Source organism: Carassius auratus, unplaced genomic scaffold, assembly GCF_003368295.1.
Source record: "Carassius auratus strain Wakin unplaced genomic scaffold, ASM336829v1 scaf_tig00214833, whole genome shotgun sequence".
In the NCBI taxonomy this organism is placed as follows: domain Eukaryota; kingdom Metazoa; phylum Chordata; class Actinopteri; order Cypriniformes; family Cyprinidae; genus Carassius; species Carassius auratus.
The window spans coordinates 271,222-296,193 of NW_020527822.1; the positions used below are offsets into that span (position 1 = coordinate 271,222).

General features: G+C 39.8%; 1 protein-coding gene across 1 annotated transcript in view; it reads right to left on the minus strand.

The window, feature by feature from the left end:
• Positions 1–19,796: 19,796 nt before the first annotated feature.
• Positions 19,797–24,972, minus strand: part of LOC113093033 (protein NLRC3-like) — a 48,178-nt gene continuing 43,002 nt past the window's right edge. Inside the window, exons 6-7 of the mRNA XM_026258856.1 lie at positions 20,214–20,586; positions 19,797–20,123 (exon numbers count right to left, since the gene is read on the minus strand). Of these exons, the coding sequence (XP_026114641.1) occupies positions 19,967–20,123; positions 20,214–20,586 (530 nt within the window). The 3' untranslated portion in view covers positions 19,797–19,966. The remainder of the gene's footprint in view (positions 20,124–20,213; positions 20,587–24,972) is intronic.

Sequence of the window (24,972 nt, forward strand, 5' to 3'; positions counted from 1 at the left end):
GGGGAAGAAAGATTTTCAGAAAGAGCAGTCAGAACTCCTTAAGAAGGACTTCAGTGAACTCTTTGAAACACTTCGAAAACTCAAAGTTCAGTCGTTCATCAGTGGACCACTCCCAGCAAGGGGAAAAATATGTTTTCACGGTTGCTTGGGCTTAACACATGGCTACAAAGATCTTAATATAAAAGGAGTGAATTTCATTGACAACTTCAATCTTTTCTGGGGCCATAGACAATTGTTTAAACCGGATGGCCTCCACCCAAACAAACTTGGTGCTAGAGTGTTTAAGGACAATATCTACTTTTCCCTCCGTCATCCTTCAGCAGAGTGTGTCAATCCATTCAGCACACACACACACCGGGTCCGAGTCATCATGTGGTTGACATTTCCCACAAGGACACTGATAACACCATGCGACAAAACAATCACTGATGATAGACACTATCCCGGCTGAGCCCTGCCCATAGAGCTCCCCACAGACTGACTGTGATGTATCAAAACAGCTACAAGATTCACCACCCAGGTATGACTTTCTGGAAAACAGCCAGGGAAGCCAGGACAACATATCACAGCCACCGGAAACACCAGAGACACAGCCCATCTCACCAGACACATTATCCCTTTCTCCAGCATCTCCACTTCTGTGCTTTTCACAGAAAATGGAGGAATTGGTGTATGCTGGGACTAAACACTCTCACTCATTTGCTGCTAGCCCGCAGATATCAACAAAAAAACGGCAGGCCCCAAAACCACCAAAGCGTTTGGTCCCTGCTAATGCAAGAGCTCTTCGACCTCTGCCACAACACCAGGGCCCAAACCCTCTATCTGCTGAAGGTGAACCAAAAACAACTAACAGCAGCTCTCAGTGATATGTGTCGGGTCCCCGCTATAACAACAGCAACATTCAAAAATGCCTATTGAACAAGGGGGAACCCAGTGTGCCTGTAGCTTTCTCTATTTCAGTTTTATCACGTGATAGAAAGTCTAAGGCCATCTCAAGCCGAAGGGCAAACTCATCTAATCTGCGGCCTATTATGCATCAAACTAAAATTTATGTAAAGACACAAAGCACAGCCATCAAGTTAGCATCTTTAAACATTCGCTCACTAAAAAAATTAATCATTTCTAATCAATGACTTTATAACCACAAACAATCTGCATTTTATGTTTCTAAACTAAACATAGCTAGAAGACAGCTGCAGTGCAACAATCCTAAATGAAGCAGCCCCTCCTAACTTCACTTACATGAGTGTCTGCAGGACTGTTAGGAGAGGTGGGGGTGTAGCTGCTCTATTTAAAGATGTCTATCAATGCAAGCAAGTGTCATTTGGTCAGTACTTGTCTTTTGAATATCTAGGGATTGTGCTGAAAGGTGCTCCACGCATTCTGTTTATTATTATTTACAGGCCTCCAAAATGCTCTCCAGCCTTTGTTGAAGAGGTCACAGCAATGTTATCAACGAATTCCTCAGAGTTTGACTGTTTTGCTATTGCAGGGGATTTTAATATTCACATAGATAATGCAGAAAACAAAACTACAAAAGAAATGATAACGGTTCTAAACACTTGTGATCTGATTCAGCATGTGAATGGACCCACACACAAAGGTGGACACACTCTAGACTTAATCATCAGTTGGGGTCTAAACATTTCATCCATTGTTATTAAGGACGTAGCACTATCTGATCACTTCTGTATTTTCTTTGATATATTGATCTCTGCTACCACTAGATTGGCATCTAGATTGGTCTTTGTCAGAAGGAGATGCATTAACGAGAACACAAGTGTACTATTTATAGAGGCTATATCTTTAACACCAAGCATTTCTGCAGACTCTGTTGATATTCTCCTTGATTCCTTCAACTCAAAAGTTTAGAATGTTACTGATGATGTTGTTCCAATAATAGTCAATAAGAAAACAGACAGAAATCAGTTTGGAGAAGATCAACAGCAGTTCAGACTATGAAAAGACAATGCAGAAAAGCAGAGCGAATGTGGCAGAAGACAAAACTTGAAATTCACTATAGCATATATAAAGACAGCCTTCATGCTTTAAGGTGAAACTAGCCACAGCTAGACAGAATTTCTTCTCAAACCTTATAAACAGTAACTTAACACTCGTAGTCTTTTTGCCACTGTTGAGAGACTGACAACCCTCCCAAATCAGATTCCCAGTGATATGCTTTCAGACAGCAAATGCAATGAGTTTGCATCCTTCTTTTCTGAGAAGATCATCAATATCAGGAAGGCGATTAGCACATCCTCAAGTAATGCAGAGGTCGGTCAGACAGATTTGGCCACAATATCAAAAAGATACTATGTCGATTTTTGAAGCAATTGATAGCAAAATTCTGGAAGACATAGTGCAGCACCTAAAATCGTCAACCTGCTATCTTGACAAACTTCCCACATCTTTTTTCAAAAATGTGCTTTACTGCTTAGAAGCAGATATTTTATAAGTGGTGAACGCCTCACTTCTTTCTTGGACATTTCCAAGCTCCTTAAAAACTGCAGTTGTAAAGCCCCTCCTGAAAAAGACCAATCTTGATAACACCATTTTGAGCAATTTTAGACCAATATCTAATCTTCCTTTTATAGGCAAAATTATAGAAAAGGTCGTTGTAATGTTTCTTATTTCAATGAAGAAACAGTTTGTAATTAAACTTATGTTTTAATTCACTTTCAGGTTGCGAGCAGGAACAGCAACAACACACGTCATGATCTAACTCTCTGTCAGTCTATATCACAGGTAAATATAATAATACTGACACCTAGTGGTTAGTTTCTATATATACAACTATACTATCACTACATCCCCTTTCCATTAGACATAAAGAACAAGTTATTACAACTAATGACTTCTAGATTATCTAACCACTAAGTAAGCACTGTACACATTATACAGGATGTATAGTATCAAATAACAATCTCCAGAATTATTTGCTTTACAATCACAGTAACAATAATCAACTGATTACATTTTCTTTTATCTTTTCTTTTATGAACATTCGAATGCTTCTGATCTGTTTAAGCAATATTCAGAGGTTCAGTCTATCAGGAGGCTTTACTGTGCGATTGGATCTTCTCAGCGCAGGTGAATGCACTTCTTTAGATTGCTCATTGTGATGCAGTACTGGAAGTGTTTCAGATGTTGACTCTGCACAGTCAGTGTCACCTGTATGTGTATTCTCTACTGTCTCTTTTTGTTTTTAGCAGACTTCTCCGGTTTCTCCTCAGGATCTGACCATCTTCTGTCCTGACAGTGTAAGACCTTGGCTTCAGCTCCTCCAGGACTGTGGCTCTTTTAGTCCATGTATTGGAATCCTCAAGTCTTACTGTGTCATTATTGGAGAGTGGCTCTAAGCTTTTTGATGCCTTGTCATAGTTTGCTTTTTGTCTCAGTTTCAGGTGCTTTTGTTTTCTTTTCAGGTACTTTCTCTTATTTTCTGTTGCTAAGCATGGAAGTGTGGTTTGTAATCTGCGCCCCATCAGTATTTCAGCAGGAGACACACCGTGTTCTAGTGGAGAAGCACGGTAATTCAGCAGAGCTAAATAAAGATCTGATTGACTGTCCACTGCTTTCTTGAGTAGTAGTTTCACAATGTGAACTCCTTTCTCTGCCTTTCCGTTTGACTGCGGATATAATGGGCTGGATGTCACGTATTGAAACCCATATTCCTCAGCAAACTTCTGGAAGTCCCTTCCACTGTAGCATGGTCCATTATCACTGCAAACCACCTGCAGAATGCCGTGTCACACAAAGATGGATTTCATGTGTGTTATCACACAAGCAGAAGATGTACTGGATAGCAACGCAATCTCTGGGTAATTTGACAGATAGTCTATCACCAGCAAATAGTTTCTTCCGTTCAGAAAGAATAAGTCAGTCCCAACTTTCTGCCATGGTTCATCCGGTGGATCAGTGATGATCATTGGCTCCTTTTGTTGCTTAGCATGATACTTCAAGCACGTATCACAAGTTGACACCATCTTGTCGATGTCTGCATTTATTCCGGGCCAGTAGGTTGCAGTTCTAGCCCGTCTTTTACATTTCTCGGCCCCAAGGTGTCCCTCGTGCAGTTTTTTAACATCTCCTGTCGCAGTGACTGAGGGATAATGATCCTGTCTTTTCTCAGCAGAAATCCCTTAACGACACTCAACTCTGTTCTGATGTTGTAGTACTGAGCACATTTTCCTCTAGGCCAACCTTCATTCAGATGTTTGATGACCAATTGCAGACATTTATCTTTTCCAGTCTCCACTGCAATCTTTTTGAGTTTTGTGTCTGTGACTGGAAGAGCTTCAGCTACCATGTTCACTTCAGCCTCTGTGGAACTTTCACATTTTCCACTCTGTTCCACAGCTCTGGACAGAGCGTCCGCCAGAACTAGATGCTTCCCTTAAGTGTACATTAGCTCCATATCATACCTCTGCAGTCGCATCATCAGTCGCTGGATTCTTGGAGACATTTGGTTCAAGTTCTTTTTAATTATGGCAATTAATGGTTTGTGATCTGTCTCTGCCACAAATGTCGGTAAGCCGTACACATAGCCGTGAAATTTCTCTAATCCATACACTAAGCCCAGGCACTCTTTTTCAATCTGTGCATAGCGACGTTCCGTCGGAGTCATCGTTCTCGAGGCATATGCGACTGGCCTCCAATTCTCTCTATCTGCCTGCAGTAGAACTGCACCTATTCCTTCTTTGGATGCATCCGTCGAGATCTTTGTCTTCTTTGTCGGGTCAAAGAACGTCAGAACAGGCTCCGTGGTAAGGAGAGTCTTCAGTCGTCCCCATTCTTGTTCATGATCAGCTGTCCATCTGAACTCGCCTTTATCACACAACAGTTCTCTCAAATAAACAGTTTTTGAAGACAGGTTTGGTATGAACTTCCCGACGAAATTGATCATCCCCATCACTCTCAATACAGCTTTTCTGTCTGTGGGTCTGGGCATTTTGAGTATTGTCTGTATCTTACTCTTGTCTGGTTCCACACCCCTTTCTGACAGCGTATCTCCAAGGAACGTAATTTCCCTCGCTCCAAAATGACACTTGTTCCTATTTAACTTCAGCCCATACTTCCTTACACGCTGTAGGACGTCCATGAGCCTCTTGTTGTGCTGTTCTAGTGTGGATCCCCACAATACAATGTCGTCCACATAAACACGCACACCCTCGATGCCTTCGATTACGTGTTCCATAGCCCTGTGGAATACTTCAGGAGCTGAGGAAATTCCAAACGGCATCCTCAAGAAGGAGTAGCGGCCAAAGGGCGTGTTGAATGTGCAATACCTTGTGCTGTCCTCATGTAGTTTCAGTTGCCAAAAGCCCTGAGATGCATCCAGCTTCGTAAAAAACTAAGCACCAGCCATCTCACTTATAATTTCCTCCCATGTCGGAATCTGATAATGTTCTCTCTGTATGTGTGCATTTAAGTCCTTTGGATCCATACAAATATGTAGATCACCATTGGCCTTCTTCACACACACCATTGAATTAACCCACTCTGTAGGCTCTTCCACTTTTTCTATGACTCCCATTGTTGTCATTTTATCCAGCTCTTGCCTCAGCTTTTCACGAAGTGGTGCTGGAACCCGTCTTGGTGCGTGAACTACTGGCTGTACATCTTTTTTCAACTGTATTTTGTAGGTGAAAGGTAATACTCCAAACCCTTCAAAGATGTCTGGAAACTGTTTCACGATTTGTTCCACACTGTTCTGCATTTCTCCATTATTTATGGTGCATATTCTTCTTACCAGACCCAGATCTTCACATGCCTTATCTCCCAACACAGAATCATGGCCATCTGGAACAACCACAAACATGAGGTAATGTTCTCTGTTTTTAACTTTTACTCTGAGAGTACATGTTCCTTTTGTTGGAATGTTCTGGCCGTTATAGGCTTTGAGTTGCAGTTTTCTGACTTATGCGCGGCTTGATTTTCATTGCTCTGACATCATACTCTGAAATCAGATTGACTTTTGCTCCTGTGTCTAGCTTGAGTGATACTGTTACTCCATTTATTTCCAGAGCAGTCATCCACTTGTCCCGTGCAACACTATTCACATCAGCCTGTTCTGTTCTTTCTTGACTGATATCGGCCTGCTGCACCATTCCAACGAAGAATGTGTCACTGAGGGATGTCCCTTCCACTGCATGCACACGCTCTCTTTGACTTTGTCCACCTCTTGAAAAGCATTGTTTTGCAAAATGATTCTGCCCTTTGCATTTAGCACAGACTTTGCCATAAGCTGGGCACTGCTTTGTCAGGTGTCTTTTGCCACATCTCTTACAGTTAAACAGTTCTTTCTGCTGTTTCAGTTTACTCATTCCCCTTTTCTGCATCTTCTCTGTTACTGCAGCTATGGCTGAATTGTCACTCCCGCTCATCTTTGTGTGTTCACTAAAGGTTTTAGCATGCTGAATAGCTATCTCACTGGCATGACATATCCGCACTGCTTCATTTAAGGTTAGCTCTGTCTCTCTCAAAAGCCTCTCTCTCACTTTTGTATCATTGATGCCAAACACAATTTGGTCACGGACCATTGAATCTTGCAACAGTCCGAAATTGCATGTTTTAGCTTTCAACTTTAAATCAATTAAGAAACTGTCAAACGTCTCTCCTTGTTGTTGTAGACGAGAGCGAAAAACATACCATCCAAAACATTTTCATTTTTTTCACTTTTCCATCACCACGTCATATTTGCCTTTGTCCTCGGCCTGTTCAAACACGAGTGTGTTAAACACTTCTATTGACTGAGGTCCCGCGACGGTGAGAAGCAATGCAATCTTGCGTGCATCCGATGCTTCATCCAAGCCCACTGCTTGCAAGTACAGCGTGAATCTCTGTTTGAACATACGCCATTCGTGATCAATGTTTCCAGTCCAGGCAGTTTAACACTTTCCATGACGATCGTCCACTCCTGGTACCATGTAATGTTTCTTATTTCAATGAAGAAACTGTTTGTAATTAAACGTATTTTTAATTCACTTTCAAGTTGCGAGCAGGAACAGCAACAACACACATGTCATGATCTAACTCTCTATCAGTCTATATCACAGATAAATATAATAATACTGACACCTAGTAGTTAGTTCCTATATATACAACTATACTATCACTACAGTCGTTTTTAATCAGCTGAACAAATACTTAAACTCAAATGGATACCTGGACAATTTTCAATCTGGTTTCCGACCACATCACAGCACAGAGACAGCACTCATTAAGATAATAAATGATATTCTCTTAAATTGTGACTCTGGCAAAATATCGGTGCTGGTATTGCTAGATCTCAGTGTTGAGTTTGACACGGTCGATCATAACATACTACTAGAGAGACTGGAAAAATGGGTCGGGCTTTCTGGGATGGTACTCAAATGGTTCAGGTCATACTTAGAAGGGAGAGGCTATTTGTCACGCTCTGTTTACCTGGGTGTTCCCTAGTGAGCTCACTTCTCCCTAGGCACTTCACCATAGGCACTTTAATTCCTCTAGTCTGGTCCTGTTTTCACAGTAATTGCACTCCAATTAAATAAAAGACAATCCTTTGTCAATAGTCTCATTATATATAGCTGTCCTTATCTGTTATTTGTATGGAGTCCTTACCGTCTGTGTACCTATGTTCTCGTCTCCCGAGACTTCCCTTTATCTTCTCGTTCTTCCGAGTTCCCGTACCGTTTCATCCGGTTCCCTCTTTTGTTTGTGTTGTTTGTCTTCCTGGACTGTTTATTTTGTATTTACCTTTTTGTTAATTAAACATACCTTGCTATTGGATCTTACCCTCTCCTTGTGTTTTCCCTAAACACACATCATCACACTATTATGTGAGTATAGGAGAGCATAAGTCTAAGTGGACGTCCATGACATGCGGAGTCCCACAAGAGGTCAATTCTTGCACCACTCTTGTTTTGCCTGTATATGCTCCCACTAAGTCAAATAATGAAAAAGAACAAAATTGCCTATCAAAGCTATACTGATGATACCCAGATTTACCTAGCCTTATCTCCAAATAACTACAGCCCAATTGACTCCCTCTGCCAATGCATTGATGAAATTAATAGTTGGATGTGCCAGAATTTTCTTCAGTTAAACAAGGAAAAAAATGAAGTCATTGCATTTGGAAACAAAGATGAAGTGTTCAAGGTGAATGCATACCTTGACTCTAGGGGTCAAACAACTAAAAATCAAGACAGGAATCTTGGTGTGATTCTGGAGACAGACCTTAGTTTCAGTAGTCATGTCAAAGCAGTAACTAAATCAGCATACTATCATTTAAAAAACATTGCAAGAATTAGATCTTTTGTTTCCAGCCAAGACTTGGAAAAACTTGTTCATGCCTTTATCACCAGCAGGGTGAACTGTTGTAATGGACTCCTCAACGGCCTTCCCAAAAAGACCATTAGACAGCTGCAGCTCATCCAGAACGCTGCTGCCAGGATTCTGACTAGAACCAGAAAATCTGAGCATATCACACCAGTCCTCAGGTCCTTGCACTGGCTTCCAGTTACATTCAGGATTGATTTTAAAGTACTTTTACTCGTATATAAGTCACTAAATGACCTAGGACCGAAATATATTTCAGATATGCTCACTGAATATGCACCGCCTGCTGGTGAGCGACTGACAGCAGATGGAGATAATGCCTGTGCTCCACTGCTATTCCTGCAGCTCCCGGATGTGAAAGGGCAAATTATCTGCAGATTTTTAACCACTGAATTTGTGGAAGCAAATTTGTAAAATGAAATAAAATGGAACAAAATTTGCATGTTAAATATTATACATCGTTTTTTTTAAACCGAATGAATATTTTGGAAGTGAGAAGTTAATTATGAAAAGGTGTGTGAAATATTTTAAATTGAAATAGTAACAGCTTAACCCCTTAACTGTCACTCACGTTTTTGGAGATAGACTTGAATGTGCATGATACAAACCTAAATTTTTATAATTCATGACTGAAAACATTTTGTAACATGATTTTGATGTGCCATTTACATGGTAATGCAATGTCTGATTTTAAAATGGGTTTTAAGGGATGAGTTTTGAGACTTTATGTTTTCAAGTGATATATCACTTCTGATGATTTCTAAAATGTGATATAGAAAAAGGCAACAAGGAAGTCTATTTTTTAAACAAAGGTCAAAACTCCTTTTGTAATGTAGATTTCTGAGGGTGCACTCTTGTCATAAATTAATCTATTACTTTTCCTACATAATTTTTCACAATAAATATTTGTAAAATATATATTTGGGAGTCTTAGACCTTTCCAACGATATCTAGTTTGTCAAGATTTGTCACGGTTGGTAAACCATGATTTTGGGGTGTTTGCACTTTGTGGTGAAGTCTGTGTGTTACACGTCTACACTGATTAGTTTGTGGGCGTCTCTGCTAATTGTCATCAGCAACAGCTGTCACTCATTACTCATTCCCTTTATATTGGCTTGTCTCACGTCTTGTGTTTGTGATATTGTTGTTTAATGTTGTGACCCTGTTAGTCGGCTTTAGTGTTGTCTGCGTTGGATGTCTGTGTTTTTCCTATAACCTCATCCACTCTCCGCACTTCCACTCAGCCACGAACTCTTACCTTTGGCTCTATTTCCCCGCAGTTCCTTTGCCACCCTCTCCTGCTGCCTACTCACCATCATCATCCGGACTACTCCCCTTCTCTCCTCCGCCATCATCACGGAGTGTCGTCTTCTCATCTGTTTTATTCTCTTGTGTTTGTTTATTCAGTTTCATTAAAGAACCATTACTCACATTTGCTTCCACCTTTCCATCATCCCACCGTCACAGAACGATCTCACCAAAACATGGAAGCAGCGAGTACCAACACCCTCACGGACTTCATGCACCACAGCATTAAAAGAATGGATCAGCAGCAGGAGAGTATCTTGAACACCGGGCACGCCATCCAAGCGCTGGTGGCACAGGTGTCCGAGCTCACCCAGCAGATCCATTAGCTCACATCTCCCACTGCGCACATCACACCGCCTGTGCCATCCGTCCCCCGGGAGACCTCCCAGGACCACTTCCGGCCAGAGCCGCAACTTCCGGCGCCCGAGAACTATTCTGGTGAGCCAGTGTTTTGCAGAACTTTCCTAACCAAATGTTCTATGCATTTCACTTTACAGCCCCACACCTTCGCCACAGAGCAATCAAAGGTGGCATTCACCCTAAAATTATTATCGGGCAAGGCTGCCTTATGGGGGATGGCAGTGTGGGAGAACCAACATCCGTGCTGCGCCAATTCCACGCCCTCTCAGAGGAGATGAGTCCAACTCTCGGAAATCCGTCAAGCCTCATCGACGGTGACTGAATACTCCATCGAGTGCCGCACCCTGGCGGCTGCGTTCCAGTGGAACAAGGCCGCGCAGTGGGATCGATTTCTGCATGGTTTAGCCGACCGTGTTCAGAAGGAGATCTACCTCCTCGAGCTGCCCCCCACACTCAATGGACTTATAGATTTGGCTCTACGAGTAGACGCACGGATTAACCGCCTGGGTCGCCAACCCAGTCCTACATGCCCTACCATCTCTCCTGCCAGGGGGCGCTTGAGTCGAGAGAAAACGGTTGACGAACCAAGAACCCATGCAGGTGGGTAGAGCTCGGCTGTTGGAGGGAGAGGGAACGCCGGAGGTCCCAAGGACTGTGTCTGTACTGTGGAGGCTCTGCTGATAACACTTACTCATGCCCGGTAAAAGAGTCAGCCCGGTAGTAAACTTGAGGCTACTGTCGGGTGGGATCTCCGCTGGGAAGTCCTCTTTTACATCATTGACTCTCCTTCCGGTGAAACTGTGGTGGAGGAGTCAATATCACGAATGTCACGCACTTCTGGACTCCGGAGCCGAAGGTAATTTCATTGATTCTTCACTTGCACATCACTTGAACATTCCTGTCCTTCCGGTGTCTCTCCCCATCCATGTCACCGCACTCAACGGCCAGGAACTGCCTCACGTCACTCACCATACAGAACCCATCACACTACTCATGTCTGGAAACCATCACGAAACATTTCTTTTTTCCTCATGGACTCCCCTGTTGCTCCCATTGTGTTAGGTCACCCCTGGTTAACTAAACATAATCCACGAGTGGAATGGGGTTCTAACACTGTCACATTGTGGAGTGAAAGTTGTCATGAGTCTGGTTTCTGCTTGTCCTGTTGTCCCTGTTTCTTTCCTTCAGAAAATGTGCCCATAGAGTATCTGGACCTGAAGGAGGTGTTCAGTAAGTTCTCTCCCTCCGCATCGTCCCTACGACTGTGCTATAGACTTAGTGTCAGGTAAGTCTCCGCCGTAAGGGCAAGTTATACTCTCTGTCAATTACAGAGAGGGAGGCCATGGAGAAATAAATTTCTGATTCCTTAGCCTCTGGGTTCATCCGCCCTTCCTCTTCTCCAGTGGGGGCGGGATTATTTTTTGTGGGTAAGAAGGATGGTTCTGACATGGTTTCTGACAGGGGATCTCAGTTCATATCCAAATTTTGGAAGGAGATTTGTAAGTTGTTAGGAGCATCAGTTAGCTTGTCTTCTGGTTATCATCCCCAAAGTAACGGACAGTCTGAGCGAGCCAACCAAGATTTAGAGAGGAGGTTGCGATGTTTGGTCTCCAAGAATTCATTGCCAGTGTCAGCTACGGCCCTTTCTCTGTTTCAGTGTAGTTTAGGTAACCAGCCACCAGTTTTTCCCAGTCTGGAATCTGAAGTCGCGGTCCCCTCCGCTCACGTGTTTGTCCAGAGGTGCCACCGCACCTGGACCAGAGCCCGCGAGACTCTGCTCCGGATGAGGGAGCGCACTAAGGCTAAGGCTGATTGCCACCGATCAAAGCCTCCCATTTACGTCATGGGTCAAAAGGTATGGCTTTCTACTAGTAACATTCCTCTGCGTTCCGTTTCTAATAGATTAGCTCCCAAAATTATCGGCCCGTTTACTATCACCAAGATCATTAGTCCGGTGACAGTCCTCCTTAAACTACTTCCTGCGTACAAAAGGATACACCCCGCCTTTCATGTGTCCAAAATTAAACCCGTGTTCTATGCACGTATTAATCCGCCTACTCCGATTCCCCCGCCGTGTCTCGTACATGGGGAACCAACTTATTTGGTTAATCGTATTCTGGACTCGAGACGGAAGGGACGAGGATTCCAGTACCTGGTGGACTGGGAAGGTTACGGTCCGGAGGAGAGGAGTTGGGTACCTGCTAGGGACATGTTGGATCACTCCCTTACTCCCTTATTGATGACTACAATCAGGTAGGGGGGGGGGGGTTGTACTGATCTCGGGGTGTTTGCACTTTGTGGTGAAGTCTGTGTGTTTCGCGTCTGCACTGATTAGTTTGTGGGCATCTCCGCTAATTGTCATCAGCAACAGCTGTCACTCATTACTCATTCCCTTTATATTGGCTTGTATAACGTCTTGTGTTTGTGAGATTGTTGTTTAATGTTGTTATCCTGTTCGTCGGCTTTAGTGTTGTCTGCGTTGGATGTCTGTGTTTTTCCTAGAACCTCATCCACTCTCCGCACTTCCACTCAGCCACGAACTCTTACCTTCGGCTCTATTTCCCCGCAGTTCCTGTGCCATCCTCTCCTGCTGCCTACTCACCATCATCATCCGGACTACTCCCCTTCTCACCGTCATCATCCGGATTCCTCACCTCCTCTCCACCATCTTGGAGTGTCGTCTTCTCAGCTGTGTTATTCCCTTGTGTTTATTTGTTTATTCAGTTTTATTAAAGAACCATTACTCTCATTTGCTTCCACCTTTCCTTCATCCCACCGTCACAAGATTAGATTAGATTTGATTGTAATATAGTATAGTCAATGTAGGCGTCCCGTATTTGGAACGGGGTGACAGTTAACAGGTTAAACAAACAACTATGTTAAATTTCAGGACCTAAAAATGCAAGCACTGTTAATGCAATGCATTATTTTTCAGTTAGTGTTATTCAGCATGCTCTTTTGTTTCAAAGACATATATCATTATTTAACTTCCATAGAAAACATGCACCAAATGAAAAAAGGCGATTAATCTGTTAAAATTTGTTACTCTGGGTTAACAGTAATTATAAGTATTATATACATTTTTATTATTTTAGGAAATGTTTATTCTTTAAGAAAATAATAGAACAAATAAGCGACGATCCAAATATTTGTTTTGCTTCACCTATTTATGTAGGCTACAATTATTCAAAAATAAATAAATAATAAAATTACATTAGAAAATACTATCGGCCTGAGTAAATTTGACCATTATAGAATTGTGACTTTAAAGGTTAGTGATTTAGGAGGTGAAAATACTGTGAAATTACAAATGGCATTGGATTTTAGAGCTTAACAGCTGAAGGTTTATGAAACGTTAGCCAATAAAGCATTTTTTTAAACAATGGAACTTAAAGTTGTGAACTAAAATATTATTTCAACAATACTGCATGTGAATAAATAAAATGCATACTTTTCATAACATTTCATTATTCATAAAACGCATAACGTTTCTGGTGTTTGGATTTGTACTTCAATATAATGAGCTCCAAGTTTAATAATAGCCCTAGACTAGTTTCTCTCTCTCTCTCGCTGTGAGGCAGGAACAGAGGATTTTGCTTGGTCTTAAAGCCTTCCGCAAACATCCACATTCACAAATAACAATGATTTTCGTAAAATAATGATTAATTATTAATTGATAATTTGTTATTATCATTATGTCTTGTGAAAATAATAATATGGGCTGTGAGAAAATAATGAATACAAAGAGTAGTGCTGCTGAGTGCAGGCATGTTTCAGCCCAGTAACAATCCGTTCCTCAGAGCCAAAACACAGACCTAATTCAGTTCAGCTGGAGGGGCTTGTGGGGGTCGAGATAAAGGTGTGAATCTCTTGTTCTTTCATATGGACAGTGTCTTATGAGGCTTTCAAAGTTGATGAATTTTGATTTGTATAGGACTGTTTGGTTTTAGACTAAAAAATGCTCTGCCCCCACGTAAGATTTTTCTAGTTCTAGTCGCTCATTTGCGATATTCAACAATTCAGAGGTTTATATTAAATTTACATAATCAAGTCTTAATATATTCCACACTCAAGCACATGCATTAAGTTTGCCACAAAGCACATGCAGAAGTAGCCTAATAATTGTGAAAAATTAGACATTTTAATTATTTATTAATAAACAAATGTTTACTTGTCGGCTGCAAGATGAAATTCACAGTGCTGGCCCTCTCCAACAGAGAAATGCAACATTCACAGATTGTTGAATGTTGAAAATTAATGCACCCTGTCATTAATGCGCATTAATAATATATATATTTTTGTTCACTAAATTATATGAAAGCAAGTTGGGCTGGGTGATAAATCAATTTGATCAATTAACTCAATTTTGTAATTTACATCGTTTTGTTTGAATGAAAATCAGTTTTCTTTTTAACATCCACCGAAGCACCACTCAGGCTCCCATAGTTCAGAGTGGCTCAACCCTCCCCCTCGAGTCTGACAGAGACACGCCACCAAGCAAAGGATGAGCGGAAGCGGTGTGATTCTGACTGGAGCCTCCATCACAAGTACAATTCATGCCAACAGCCCATAATATAACTGCATATTCAGCAAGAATTCATGTTAAACATATTTAGCTATGGCTTGATCAGGTTATAATGACTGCAAGAGTCGAGCGGGATGTTAAAGGCTAAAGAGTTTTTGTCTGTTTCTTTTACTGATTATTTTCGGGTTAAAGCATGTTTTAAACAGATAAAGACACATTCACACGCAATCGCTTTAGCAATAATGCATTCAAACAAATGTAATCTTACAGTGCTACTACATTATCAGTAGGCTATCTGATTTTGAAATCTTGAAGAAATTCATCGATCTGTTTAGATAAAATAACTGACAAAAATGTACTGTTATTTTCCTCACAAACAAAATTTGCACTGCTGATGGGCTAGTATTAACAAAAAAAAATAATACTAAAAAAAAATTAATAATAATAGTAAAATTTCTTTCCAGCATTAAGGTAAACACATTACCGTTTTTTATCATCTTGTCTGTTATAAATGTATAACTATATTAAAACTTGTTTTGAAAAATTTATTTGTCTTTTTAATATTGATTAAGCTAAATCATGCAGGTTTAATTTATTTGTTTTTTGTTTTAGGCTAATTAGGCATAATTCATGTGAACAAAATTATACAGCGCTTCACGTTTAAACATGCAACAATTTCTTAATCAGTTTAGAGACAAATGTCTTTTTCCCAAGAAGTTATCTGTCAAAATAAAGGACAGATAACGAATAACAAAAATGCATGTTGTTTTATTAAAGGACTTTTAAAATATAAATAAAATATAGGCATAATATATGAAAATATTGACATTTTGTATATTAATCCATGTAGCCTACCCCCCTAAAATAGGCTACCATTTTTAATGCTCCGATGCAAAATAAACCAAAATTTATTTTCAATAACATAAACACATAATTCATATAATATAAATAATACTGCACACCTTTTAAATGTGTCAGATCTAAAATATGGTTTAATACCATGTAGATCAGAAAAAATATAAGCACAGGCTCAGGCACAGGCTTGACATTTATCCTTCTTGAATACTTTCTAAGAAATGCAAATAACTTCATAAGCACCAAACTTTCATCTGTGAATATTTAATATTAAATATTTTAACCATGTTTTCCATGACTGAAGTCGTCAAATGTAACATATCAGCGAGGCAAAACTGACGTCTATTTGCGAAAATGTGCTTTGATGCGCTTTTTTGATAACTTGTGGTTAAAGCGCCACTCAGCGGTCAAAAGCTGCAAATGTACTTTAGAGACGCCGTGTCAGCGGTACCTGCGATGGTAGAAAGGCCGTTTTGGATGTATACATGTTTTATCACAAAGTTTAGTAAGAATATATTTTTTTAAATGCTATGATTAATGTTTTATTTTTTTATATCAGAAACTTTTCTGAAGCTCAGGTCAGTCTTGTGAGGAATCGATTATATTCAAGATACAAACATAAATTCAGATCTGATCTCAAGTTTCTCATCATGTTTTATTATGTATGCACAAATACAATAGAGAACAATAAATGACATGTACTTTTCACAAACATGATTCATGAAGAACTTTTCAACTGAAAGAACATTTTGATAGAAATAATACAAATTATTGATGTGACACTACAATAAAAACATAAATGTAGATAAACACACACACACTCCCACTCTCTCTCACACACACACACACACACACACACACACACTCTCTTTCACTCACATATACACACACACTGATCACACTGTCTACATGAGGATTTATGACACATTTATTCTGACTGTTATTTCAGTGACAGAAGTTCTGCTGCAGTATTAATGTCATGAAGAGACTTGAAAGTCGCAGGAACTTTACCCAGGAACTAGAGACCTGGCCTTGTTCTCTGTGTGTTTCCACCGCAGGAACCAGGAACTTACTTACTTTTCTTACTTTCTAACTTACTTTTTCAATGTTCCGGAACTTTCGGGGGCGGGACTTAGGCACTAAACATCCTGATTGGTTGAGTTCACGCAGCATTGTCATTTCAACCACCATTTATTCAGATCATTAGGGGCATGCACCGAAGGTGCAAGACACCTATTGTATCCATTAACGTGATTTTTTTCTTCCGCAACAAGTCTATGGCAGCCCATAGAACCACTTGCGGGAAAGTAGTATAATTTGGCACACTGATAGAGGACAGTCCAAACATTAACTATAGCAAATTTGAAGTCTCTAACTCCAACTCTCTAGCACCACCGCTTGTCCAAAGTTTCAATATTTCTATCCTAATAACTTTTTTGCTTATATCTTCTGAATGGTTATCCAAAAATCACACAACTGGTCTCTTTAGATTAAGTGAGTCATGTCGAGTGGAATGATGTCCGGATTTCCCGTGTCAGCCATTTTGAATTATGTTTTAAAATGCTGTATTTTTTTACGCTTTATCGTATCGATATGAAAATAATTACAAAAATATTTGGTTCCATGCCCTGAAGGTACTCAAAAAGTTTGGTGGCAGCACCACCGTGTAATCAAGAGTTATAATGAAATATCAAAAAAATGCTAATAACCTTTTTTCAAAAGTGAAATGAATTGAAATGAAAATGGTCTATATTCTTTTTGTCATGCCGAGAACATTGGCCATACTTGCTGTCCGCCATTTTGAATAAAGTTGAAAATCACATTTTTCAAACTCCTCCTAGACCATTAGTCTGATTTTCACCAAATTTGACATGGATCATCTTCAGACCCCACTGGCCAAAAGTTATGAATTTCGTGTTGATATACGAAATGGTTCTCATTTAGCGCATCAACAAATTTGCTGGAAGGGAGCCAAAATGCATTTGAGGCTGTATCTCACCAAAGCTTTGACATATTTGCAGCAAACTGTCATTTTCATCTCACACTGACCATGCCACATCAATTTGGTAACAGTGCCACCTATTGGCCAAGAGTAATAAACCATTAATTAACCTTAAATTATGAAATTTCCAAAATTACTAATAACTTTTAATTGCATTAGGCTATTGTAATGAACTCTTTGTAATGAATGAATTTGTAATTGTAATGAAATAACTGATCTCAAAATATTCCTTGGGTTGTTCCGACAATAGACATACCAATTTTTTAGTAGGAAATCTGAACTCCCTGTCCGCAATTTTGATTTATGTTAAAATCCTACCTTTTCTAACTCCTCCTCAACTGTTGGTCCGATTTTCAACAAAATCGAGTCAGATCATTTTCAGACAGGGCTGACAAAAAGTTAATCATTTTGTGTTGATTGATATAACTGTTTTCATACAGCACAGTTACAAATTTTAGGCACGGTGCCAAAATGCATTAGAGGATATATTCCTGCAATGCTTTCACATATTTGCACCAAACATTGTATGTATCACTGTCACTTCATTCTGACCATACTTCATCAATTTGGTAACAGCACCACCTATTGGTCAAGAGTAATTAACCATTCATTAACCAGTAATAATTACATTGATAAAAATGATTCTAATAACCTTTTATTGCATTAGCCTATTGTAATGAAACTGGTCTAAAAATATTCCATGCTTTATGCCGACAACATAGATACCAAATATGACAGCTGGACGTCCTGTCCACCATTTTGATTTATGTTGAAAACCTACTTTTTTGTACTCCTCATCAATCATCCGTTTTTTACAAAAATTGAGTGAGATAATCTAGAGACTGTGCTGACAAAATTTTATGGATTTTGTGTCTATAGTACAGCAACGAATTTGAGGCATGATGCTAAAATGGCACTTGTAGCTATAGCTCTGCAATGCTTTGGAATATTGACACTAAGCTTAGTGTGTGTCAATGTCAATGTCAATCACACAGAACACACCATATCAATTTGATAACAGCGCCACCTATTGGTCACACTTAAACAATGGCCAATAAATCATGCTACGAGAGGTTGTATTTATGATTTTTTCGCCATTTCGGTTACAATCATCCTAAAATTGCTGTAATCGCTCATCGTTGCATTTGGTGTGATGCTCCATGCCAAGCTAGCTTAGCTCCTCAATTTGCCGGTGGAGTGCTTGGCCTCGTAATTACAGCTTGAAGTTATATTTTTCTAAACATTACAGTTACCGTGTCATGAAATGTATTTCAGGCGAGAATGTAGTTGTTTAAAACTCAAATCTGTGGTTTATTTATGAAGACAGTGCCTATTTAAAGCTGGAGGTTTATTTATGTGTCTAGCCGATTTCACAAACGGTCAGCTTTCATTATGTTTAAATGAAAAATTAAAGAAGGCAGTAGTGTTTGATATCCTATTTTGTTTTATTGTAAATATACTGTGAGGAAAATTGCAGTAGCCAAGGAGAGGTGACTGATGAGGAAAATGATTATTTCATTCAGAAATAGGCATAATGCAGACACAAAATGATTACAAAAATTAGGCTAGGCTATAATAAACACTGTAAACATAGCTAGGCTATTTTTATAATCATTTGGCATTCAAATACGTCGCGAATACGGAAACATTTGATTTTGTGTCAAATGAGAGACCCAACATTGGTATCAGTTTTGTTTTAGTCTAAATTCATTAGTTTTGGTTTGTCATTAATATTGATATAGTTTCTTATATTTATTTATAATTTCCCGGAAGCTGCCGTTTTCATTTGCTAAATTAACCTCAAAATAATTCTTAGAATGAAAGTAGGAGACCAACTTTCGGATGCATATACAGTGTTACTTATTACACATTTACTATTAAATATTTGGATTCGTGCAGAATGAGAGAGGTAGGCATCAGCTTCAGCTTAAATTAGTTTGTTTTTGGATTGATGTTTTTATAGCCTAAACATTAGAGGATTTGTTTTAGAGGGAAACTAATAACTATTTTTATAATGTTTTGAAACATTTCGCTTTAGACTACAGATATTTTAGCCTTCATTATTTCGGAGGTATTAGGGCTAATAAAATGCAACGTGAGCCGTGACCTTTTTTTTACAAAAAAAAAAATGTTTACAAAATCTAGAGAAGATGATGCTGTATTGGCTGTGACTAAGCGTTAGATCTTTATTTTTTCCTTTTCTTTTTGAGTAAAGAAAATGCTATACTTTATTATTATTATAATATTAATATTATTATTAGGAAAATTATAGGCAAATAATATTGTTTTTAAAAAATAACATTATTAACCGGTATTTCTTCCACCCGAACCGGTTTTGGAACGGTAATAATATCAGAGGAACGCAGAATAGAAACTTTAACATATCGTTTCTGCTCGGAGTGAACTGATTTTTTTTCCGTTTTCAAGCCCTGGTGGAAACACAAATGGCAACAGGTCTGGGGGGAAAATAGTTCCGGGTACAAATGTTCCAGGTAATTACGGTGGAAACGTGGCACAAAACATCTCACTGTTACTGATTTATCATGCACCTCAAACATTATGGATAGAATCTCTCATCAGACTCTTCTGATTCATCAACACAGTTTCACTGAAGACAGAAAATTTACTCTAAATCCAGGATAGAGCGGCTGAGTGAATGTGGTTTGGACTGTGTGCATGAGGCTCACCGTGTTTCTGTAGACTCTGTAGAAGGACAGAATTCCTGCTCTGTGATCCACAAACACTCCTATTCTCCTGACATCATCATCATCACTATCATCATCATTATTATCATCATCATCATGATACGCTCTTATTCTCCTGACAGCATCATCAACATACATTCCTATTCTCCTGATGATGGACTTCATAGGGAGATCAGTCTGTTTGTTATTGTGTCTGAATGAGTAACTGTCAGGAGTGCAGATCAAACTCCAGGACTGGTCATTACGTCCAAACCTACACTCAACACCTGATCCCTTCCTGCTGATGTTCTCATATGAGACTGATATTAACACAGATCCACTCCACTCAATCTCCCAGTAACAGCGTCCACACACACTCTCTCTACACAACACCTGACGCACATCATCAAATCTTTCTGGATGATCAGGATACGGCTGTTTCTTCATCACACATGTCACCTTTTTGTTCTCCTCAGACAGAATGAGTTCAGTGTTTGCCGTGTTTGGATCCAGTGTGAGAAAACAGGAATCTGAACACAAGAACAGAGACATTAATAACAACAACAATCACTCAACTGTGTGTGCGTGTGTGTGAGAGAGAGAGAGATGGAGAGAGAGAGAGAGTGGTGTGTGTGTGTGTGTGTGTGTGTGAGAGAGAGAGAGAGTGAGTGTGTGTGTGTGTTTGTGTTTGTGTGTGCTCTTGTTTTTGTGTCATATCAGGACACAACTCTGTATAATGACATGGGTATAACACAGGTATTACAAGGAGAGGGTGACTTATGAAGACATAACCCATGACCCCATTTTTCAAAATGCTTATAAATCATACAGAATGAGGTTTTTTGAGAAAGTAAAAATGCACAAAGTTTCATGTGAGGGTTAGGTTTAGGGGTAGGGTTGGTGAAGGGCCATAGAATATACAGTTTGTACAGTTTAAAAACCATTACGCATATGGGATGAACACACTTTACACAAAAACAAACGTGTGTGTGTGTGTGTGTGTGAGAGAGAGAGAGAGAGAGAGAGAGAGTGTGTGTGTGTGTGTGTGTGTGTGTGTGTGCGTGTGTGTGTGTGTGAGAAAGAGAGCGTGTTTGTGTGTGTGATTTCTTACATGTTATAATGCAGTTTTTTTTTTTAACAATGTCTTAAATATTTAAGAAAGAATACAGTTTTCTTTGGCTAAAATGTTCCTGATTTTAAAGTTACTGAATGTTTTAACGCTGATAGAAAGGCCCCCAGCAGTAAGATCTGCTTATACATATTTCCATTTTTAACAAGGTGAAGAAGTTTTGGGGAAATAAAATTAATTAGTTTTTATATATTCACTGGAAAAAACATTTATCCACAATTATAAATAAATGCATTGTCATTATAAAGATCACCTGAATAATTAAATAAATCTATAACAAAAACTAAACCTTTGTTAAACCAATCACTTGTTTTTGAGTAATATATATATTGATTTTTAATAATAACATGAATGGGGAAAGAAAATATGTTTATAGACTGATTTCCACACATCCAGAGTGTGTTTGTGAAAGTTAGACAGCTTAATGAGGAGCTTAGTGCATTTAAAATAACAGACAAGAAGATGAAGAGCACCACATTATCTAAAAATAACTTTGAGTTAAATAAGAGAAGCATGAAATTTATTCTCAGAAAAGCATTTGATCCAGTTAATGTTAAAGACGTTGTTGATAGTGTTAAATTCCAAAGCATTTACTCTTGATAGATACACTTCTAATTATTATATTTCTTTGATCAAACTCTGTCTTGCCACTCCAGATTAATAAAAAAAGTTTTTTTGTCAATTGTGTAATGCATTAGAATCTATATAAACAGATAATACACAAGTCTGAAAACTCTTTTTTAGTCTTGGAGGTCAACACTGACCTTGAATAGATACATTTCTTTGAAGCCAACAATTGACAATATTTCTGGTTCTGTTTCAAGGGAACTACAAACTGCATCCTCTAGGGGTCGCTATGGGGAACACCTCGTTGTGACCCGTGTCTGAAGCATACATTGAAAAAACACCAACGGTTTGGCTGGCGACAGCCTCTGACGTCACTAATGGCATATCTATAAACAGGACCCGTCGATGCTGAGACACAGAAGAGAATGAGCTCATGAGAATTACAGGTGAATCTGTCTGAGTGGTTTAGAGAGAGACTTTTTCTATCGTGCTTGTCGGCGGCGGACAAGAGAGAGCCTCCGGAGGATGATGTTATATCTTTAACAATTTCTGATACTGAGGTTAGTGCTCAGCTGGGTTTTTACCCAGGAAAAGCAGGAGATATTTGAGGATGGTGAAGAAGCTGAAGCTGAGCCTTCTCAATCCTCCTGCCCTGTGTATGTAGACCGATGGGAGGTTATGGTTCGCGCCACGGCAATGTCATGAAAGTGTGCTCACAAGGTGACACCTACGATGAGCGTAATCTTTCTGACCATAGCCCTCCAGCTCAGGTGAGCCTTCCATTTCTGCCTGTGAACACGTGAACGATCTGTGCACTTTCTGAAATCCTGTACGGTAATGGTTACTCGCTCTGCCTCATTCACTTTCTTGAAATGATTAGACCTTGGTTCCTTGGGCATCATTCAGCCAGTGTGTATTTGTTTATACACTTCAAGCATCGCTTCCCTCAACGTGAGGGGCTATTTGGGCGATTCTTGTGGTAGTTTATCAGCGCTAGACTAGGAGGGTTGCCTATGAGTGTGCTACTCTGAATTCAGAGTTCTCCTCGCATATGAAACTGAGTTCTCTGTATTTTCCCCAGAGCGCACCAGCATTATTTCCACAGAGCGAGTTGATGACTCTCAAACATACTGTTTGCACCATTCCATCTATGTGCCACGAGAGCCCCTCCTTAGAACATTATTTGAAAATCCATGCTATAGTAAGTTTGCAAGTGAAGTCTATGCACACTTTCTAAAATCCAGACTGTGGTAAGTTTGCACACTAGTATTCTGCTTTTTTTAAAAATCATATATGGTGAGGGCTTCACGCGGTTGCTTCGTGCCCTCTTTTGAGTTGGTAAAAGCCCCGTTCATCTTGGGTGCCACTCCACCTATGTATCCTCGGATACCTATCTAAACAGGATGTTGTTACTAGAGATGTTGTTGTCTGTTGAGACTGCTCCTTCAGCAAGCTTATGCAGAAACAAGAGGTAGCCCCTGTGTGACAGGCAAGACTTGGTATAAAATGATTAGATCTTAGCCGTATCCTTTTAAAGGAATCTTTCCTGGCTCCAAGCCTTCAGCTCTACCCCGGGCTGAGGCCCTAACAGTTAAGTTGGCTATGTAGCTTACTTAACTCCAATGGAAATGGTAGAGTTGGTACTTAGTGTTCACCATGATTCTGGCCTGCACTCCCCAGCATGGCGGCATAGGTATGCTGTTCCCTATAGCGACCCCTAGAGGACGCAGTTCGAAATTCTCTTGAAAGTGAACGTAACCATGGTTCCCTGATTAGGGAATAAGACACTGCTCCTTGTCTTGCTTTGGACGCAAGCTTCAGACGAAGAAGTGAATGACGTGTTCTCCCGGTGCCTGTTTATAGTCATGGCGGTAGTGACGTCGGGGGCTGTTGACGGCACACTCACTGGTGTTTTTTTCAATGTATGCTTTAGACACGGGTCACGACTAGATGCTCCCTATAGCGACCCCTAGAGGATGCAGTGTCTCGTTCCCTACTCAGGGAACCAAGATTCGTAACCTGAGAGGTTTTATATAATCTTTGTGAAAGGTTTTCTGTAATTCTCTCTGAGGCGGATTTATTAATTTTACCCAAGTATCTAATACCTGTTGAACCTGTGTCCCAGATATACATGAGTCATCTAACTGATGATCATTACTTAACTTTTAAAGAGATTAAATGATAAACTTGAGCCTCTCAAAGCACAGACTGTATTCAACCATTCTGTCTGAGCCTGATCTCTATGGGATGTCTTGCTCATCTGATGTCTGCACCCCGTGCTCTCTGAATGCTGACAGCTCGCTTGCTCAACACAACCCAGCGTTACAATATACCATCATTCCAGGCAATTAAAGACGAGGCTGCTAAATTCTGATTGGCTGCCTTGACAACCATTCACAACATTCCTTGCATAACATTGACAAAGGTCATAGTTGATATCTTGATCATGTTTTTTTCCAAGCGACTTTTAACAATTCCAAACGACATCAATCTTAATAACTACTATTAAGCATGCATTTAATCATTTATAATTGATATTAAATTATTCATGAAGACTGGAAGTGAAAAAATTTCTTCTATTCAGGTGTGCAGATTTTCTTTTCTCGTCACAGATACAGCAGATCAGTGCGAGAGTGACACACATACATACTAAACACATCGACACTGGGTTGTGTTCTCTTCAGAGGAGATCATCACAAGTGTCCTTGTTTATCACGATTCCTGGATCGACATTGGGCTGTGTTCTATTCAGAGATTATCACTACTGTCCTTCTTTGTCACGGTTCCTAGATCGACATTGAGCTATGTTCTGTTCAGAGGAGAACATCAATAGTGTCCTTGAAGGTCACGGTTCCTTGATTGACACTGGGCTATGTTCTATTCAGGGTAGATCATTATTAGTGTCCTTGTTTGTCAAGTTTCTTGTTTTTCAAGTTGAAATGGTTTCAATTCAGAGATTATCACTAGTGTTCTTGTTTGTCATGGTTCCTGGATTGACATTGAGCTGTGTTCTGTTCAGAGGAGATCATCATTAGTGTCCTTGTTTGTCACGGTTCCTAGATCGACACTGGGCTGTGTTCTGTTCAGAGGAGATCATCACTGGTGTCCTTCTTTGTCACGGTTCCTGGATCGACACTGGGCTGTGTTCTATTCAGGAGAGATCCTCAATAGTGTCCTTGTTTGCATCGACAATGAGCTGTGTTCTGTTCAGAGGAGATCA